The sequence below is a fragment of the Dendrobates tinctorius genome, unplaced genomic scaffold, assembly GCF_039654945.1.
Source record: "Dendrobates tinctorius isolate UK_male_01 unplaced genomic scaffold, ASM3965494v1 ptg000008l, whole genome shotgun sequence".
Classification (NCBI taxonomy): Eukaryota; Metazoa; Chordata; class Amphibia; order Anura; family Dendrobatidae; genus Dendrobates; species Dendrobates tinctorius.
This window is the reverse complement of record NW_027361676.1, coordinates 21317759-21323294: the sequence shown is the minus strand read 5'-3', so window position 1 is coordinate 21323294 and position 5536 is coordinate 21317759. Positions and strand designations below refer to the sequence as shown.

The following is a 5536-nucleotide window of genomic DNA, read 5'->3' as shown; positions in this document are numbered from 1 at the left end:
TTTGCCTAAACTACTGGTTTGAGTAGCCATATCATGCTAATACACATTGCTGAAATGGGAGGAAAGCGCTCCCTTTACAGCTTGCTGAATTCCATTTGTATGATTTGGTGGAGCTTTGAGACCACTTTCACACAGCAATATTTTGCATTAGTATTTGTAGGTAAAACCAAGAGTGAAACCTGCACAGAGAAAATGTATGATGGTTTTAACAAGTATTTTTTATTAATCAAACTACTCTGAAAGTAGCGATTACAATGTTTTCTTATGAGTATCAGTTATCACCAGAGCTAAATGTTTCCTGATGTTCTTTTGGAGATAATGTAGAGGGCTAAAGGAGGATTCTAGATGTAATTTTAATATGGGACAATGAAAGAATCCAAAAGTAGCTCAGGCGTATGTAACACCGCTTAGCCCCCATTTCTCGCACCAGATATTGGCCTTTCTTTTGGATATGGTGATTTGCTCTGAAATCTTCTTTATAGTTTCTCTTGTTATCAGAAAGCAATCTTCTCCTCCAGTTTCATCATCGGACTCATCCAGTTTAGTTGGTGACAGCAATGAAATACGCAAGTTGCTTGCTGGGAGATTGCGCTCTATGGTATCTACAAATTCCTCTTTTTCCTCCATCTCCCTGAAGATTTCTGCAGCATCTTCTCCTTCTAATTGCTTCTGTAGGTTCTGCATTTTCTGGCCAATGACGGCTAGGAGATCCAGGACAGGGGTATTTAGAGAAAGATCCTTTAGTGGAAATTTGGCCCAGAATATTTTATTGTGCTGCAGTTTTATTTCTAAGCGCTTTACTTCAGATGTTGCTTTAGCTAGGACTTCGTGAGTTTTCTCTAACTTCTTCTTAAAATCGTTTAGATTTTTTGATTCCAGTTGCAGTCTTTCTTGGAGATCTTCTAAGATCTTTTGTTTATCAGATAGCTCAGCTTGCACCTTCACTTGTTTTGAGAACTTTATTTCCTTGAGGAGATTAACCGTTTTTTCTTGCGTGTTTTTCACGTCACTCTGTCATGGAAATAAAATATGAATGTAATATATCTATGTAACATAAAATATAAACACATGGATTATGTTTTGTATTAAACAGACACTTTAGCCTTGCAGTGCTGGGGACCTGGGTTCAAATCCCACCAATGACAACATCTGCAAGGAGATCTTATGTTCTCTTTGTAATTGCATAAGCCGTCACTGGGTGACATATAGCCAGGATCTTCCTCTAACAGTCATAAGCATAGCAGAGTTCTGCCTACATTTGTTAAATGCCTCTGTCAATTTCTGATAGTGGCATTAATGGCGTATTGCTATAACAGCCCAAATTAACCTCTGTCCAGATTAAACCCGAGTATAGTTTGGCCAAGGTCAGAGTACACCCCTGGGGATTAACTGTCCTAGGCCAAACTATACCCAGGCGTGTAAAGTTGCCTAGGCCAAACTATACCCCCTCGAGGCTACAATATACCCCTTTATTTTATGAGCCTTTGTAAATTAGATTGATTTTAGATGCCATTTTTAATAACTTAATACTGACTTACATATAGTGGGAAAGTATTTGTGTTGTTAATCTCATGATGAAGATTGATCTTACAATACAATGTGACTGGTAACGGACAACAGTTATTACATCTGAGATTATACTGTTGTCCGATAAGATAAGGGCTTTTACCTAAGCTGATGTTAAGGGGCGTATAATCTGTCGTGAGGGGGTATGAAATGGCCTAGGTCAATTTATACCTTGGAATATAAATTGGCCTAGGCCATAAAATACCCAGTAAACACCTAAGCCGCATTAACCCTGGGTATAGTCTGGACTCGGGGTATACTGTCGCCTGTTACATTAGAACAGGGGTGATTTGTTCTATGTCCCCTGTAATATAATTTCAGGGCGCAGATGGATTAATATGGCAGCCAGAGTGTGCTGAAGACCCCATTTCTTGCCATCACAGAGCTTTGTTGAAAACCTGCCTGTGGCTGGTGTTCATAACTGACTGGGATTTTTACTAACAGAATTGTTGGGAATTTCTGTATATAGTATATGCAATTAGACAACTAACTGCAGATTCACGTACCCTAAAGGCATTAAAACAAAATTAAAACATAAAAACCACCTCCAACACATTAGCATATGTGGTATTGCCAAAGTCCATAAAAGAATATGAAATTAACCTGATTGGCAAACCACGTAAACATAAAAAATTCCAAAATTGTGAGTCTAATGTTCGCGGCTGGCTGCTGGGTGCAGTCATCTAGTGGATGCAGAATCGCTGAATATTGGGCAAGGCCACACTGCTTCCTGGGAGTCTGCATATCGCGTACTAGACCTCCATTCCCAACAACGGCAGATCCTCACAGCTCACAGTGTTTACTCTGGTATAAGAAAGCTAAGCAGCAATAATCAATATCAAGCTGCAAAACAACATTTTCTACAGTTTGTGAAAAGGGAGATAAAACCAGTAATCTCAGTGTAATATTCCCCTTTTATAACTCCCTTGTAAAGCCACACCTTGAATACCAGATCAGGTTTTGGATGCTAAAAAGAATATTAGAAAGCTAGATTCCCATTTCCATGTACAGATACGTGTGTGATCAATACAAAGGACTGGAACATGATTTATTCCTTCTAAGGACCTCACAAAGGGCCAAGAAACATGAATTATGTGTGAAATAGAGACGATTCCAGCAGCTAAACAGGAAAGGGGGCTTTACCGTAACAGTAGTCAGACTGTGGAATGCCCGATCACAAGAGGCAGTAATGATGGACACTCTGTCAGCATTTAAGAAATGTCTGGATATTTTTCTAATAAATAAAATAAAAGTGAAGTGGAAAATCTATAATTGGTTGAGAAAAGTTGAACTTCATGGATCTACAATGTAACTATGTAAATTATCGCCCACAGTGCAAGTTATTGATTAAATTATACATATATAACTCCAAATAGCGCCACTACAATGTATAACTCGGCCCTCAAAAAAACAAGCCCTTATGCAGTTATACGGTGAAGAAAAAGAATAAGGTTATCATTCTTGGATTGAACTGATGAAAAAAACAAACCAATAATTATTATGGTCCTGAAGGAGCCATGGTTAAAGAAGAAAACCAAAACAATAGGAAACTTTCTCAAAACTTACCAGAGTTGTTTTAGCCTTTAACTTCTCCTTCTCCAGATATTTCAGCTTCTCCTCTTGATTATGGAAGCGCTGCAGCACTTCACATTCATTAACTGCACCAGTAGCCTCCTTTATCTTTTCTGTGGCTTCTTTATATGTACGGACTCTTTCTTCTATTCCTTCTACAAGAGAGACCTCATAGTCAGTAGGAGCTTGGTCTTCAATTATTTTCCCAGATTTGGTCTTGCTCTTCTTAATCTGATGCCTCTCATTTGCCTGGAGGTTCAAATTGCGCAGGATCTGTTCTTTGTGGATGCATTTGCTACAATATTCCTTCTTCAGGTGCTGATATTTTGCCCATACATTATCACGTGATATTGCCACATTATGAAGCATTAATTTGAGATCTTTTAACTCCTTTTTAAATAGTAACATTTCAGTCTTTAGTTGCTCAATCTGGGGTTGGAATGTTGGCATTTCATCCTGCAAAAGGGTAGTGATTTTCCTGTATACGCTGCTCATGTGTTTCACATCCTGTAATTTCATTTTTGCCTCTTCCAGCTTATTCTCTAGGAAGTGCTGGATCTGTTCTTCTTGGATGTTTCTACTCTCCTGCTTAACACCAGCATTCTGCTTGAGCATTAGCTCCATCTCCTCTAAGCATTTCCTGCGGACTTGTGCCTGGTGATGCAGGGCATTTAGGTGCTTGACGGTATCATGGAGCTTGTTCTCATGTAACTTAAGGACGTCCTTTTTAGCCTTAGACTCGCTGTCTGCTTGTATCTGCTTCTCCTGAACTAATTCCTGGTTCAATTTCTTAATCTCTTGATGAAGCAGCCTTATGGTCTCCTCATTTTCCTTGATGGTGTGACTTGTACTCTCCTGGTATGCCTTGCAGTCATATTCTATCAGCTGTGTCTTTTGCTGCAATACTTGGATTGATGACTTTATTTCAGAAAGCGATGGACTCCTGGGCATGACTATCGTAGTATCGGCCCAAGGTCTCAGGCCCCTACCTGCCATCTTGCCCCTCTCTTGCCAAGTTCCAAGCTTCTTGGAACGAGTGTTAATAGAGTAGTCCATTTTACTTATTTGTGTTCTCACGGTTAGTCACTTTATAGCACCGTCTCATGAAGACAGGCTCTAGCTTTGTTCCTAATAACAGTTTTAGGAAGAAGCTGGCGTTTATACTGCTTATGACTTCAAAGACACTGCACAGTGACGGACTTACATCACCTGTAGTTCCGTTCTACATCTAATTATGATGTCATAGATTCCGCTCAATGTCTACACTGATGACAGAAGTAGCACCATGCACACTATGACATCACAGACGGAACCTTAACAACAGTAATGGCAGCATAGACCCTGGCAATAACGACATGATGTAATTTCAGTGTTTTAGAAAATTATCTGTTGGCCGCAGAGAAGCATTTAGCTATTTACTAATGTTATCACTTACATGCCTATTTTAAAAGTATCAGTATAAGGCTATGTTCACACATGGTGATTTTGCAGAGTTTTTTTCCACGGCCAAAGCCTTTACTCTTGGCTTTAAAAACATTGTTTATAAGACGCAGCAACTAGCCATGTTTTTACTGCATTTTTGCTGTGTTTTTTAGGCAGATGTGATTTGTCTACAGTATATGTTATTAATGTTTTTTTTTCACCAAAAACGCAGCACAAATGTTATGTTGCATTTTTAGCAGCATTTTTGCATTTTCTCATTGTTTCTAAAAGGTTGAAAAAAATGTTACAAAAACACCGAAAGAATTGACATGCTGCAGATTTTCAAAACCAATGCAGTTCTCATGTTCAGTCAGGAAAAATACAACTGAGTGCATGCGGTTTCTGAAATATCAGCCATTGGTGCTACTGTAAAACTGCTTCTTTTCTACAGGAAAAAAAGCAGCAAAAAAGTAATGCAAAAATGCAATGGGTGACCATAGCCTAAGTATCAAAACATAGGCAAACAATTAATAATAATAGTAATCATAACTTTATTTCTCTAGCGCCAATATATTCCGCAGCACTTTACATTTTAGAGGTAACGTCACATGACCAGGGCACATTCACACTGCAGCCTATCACTGAGCTCAGCAGCTTGTGCTGTCTATATCAGCAGAGCGGCTGATTGGCTGTAACGTTGATAACACCACACTGGCCAATATTCAGAAACCGGAGCAGGCTCTGGAGAGTGAGGACCAGCTGATTTTATACCTTTTGCACAGCACTGACCAACGGAGTGAAGAAAACGGAATGTGAAAAGTCTCTTAAACAGTTGAGAGTGAACCATTGTTCAAAATGCGTGTTTGCTGGCAAGACTTCATTGCACTGAGGCTGGTTGCCAGTTTTCTGAACACCGATTCATTCAATTGACCAACTATTACTTACGTTATGATGAGAACAAAGGAATCATTCATTC

General features: G+C 39.2%; 1 protein-coding gene across 1 annotated transcript; it reads right to left on the bottom strand.

Moving 5' to 3' along the window:
- Window positions 1–387: 387 nt before the first annotated feature.
- Window positions 388–4089, bottom strand: LOC141092648 (outer dynein arm-docking complex subunit 3-like). The gene is made up of 2 exons (XM_073579002.1): window positions 3133–4089; window positions 388–1011 (listed from the first exon to the last, which is right to left on the bottom strand). The coding sequence occupies exons 1-2, from the start codon at window positions 4087–4089 to the stop codon at window positions 388–390; spliced, it is 1581 nt and encodes a 526-aa protein (XP_073435103.1).
- Window positions 4090–5536: the final 1447 nt, after the last annotated feature.

Coding starts and splice junctions, on each gene's coding strand:
- LOC141092648 (XM_073579002.1), bottom strand. CDS start 4,089: ATGCCCAGGAGTCCATCGCTTTCTGAAATAAAGTCATCAATCCAAGTA. Junction 1,012..3,132: donor TAAAGGCTAAAACAACTCTG/GTAAGTTTTGAG, acceptor TTTCCATGACAG/AGTGACGTGAAAAACACGCA.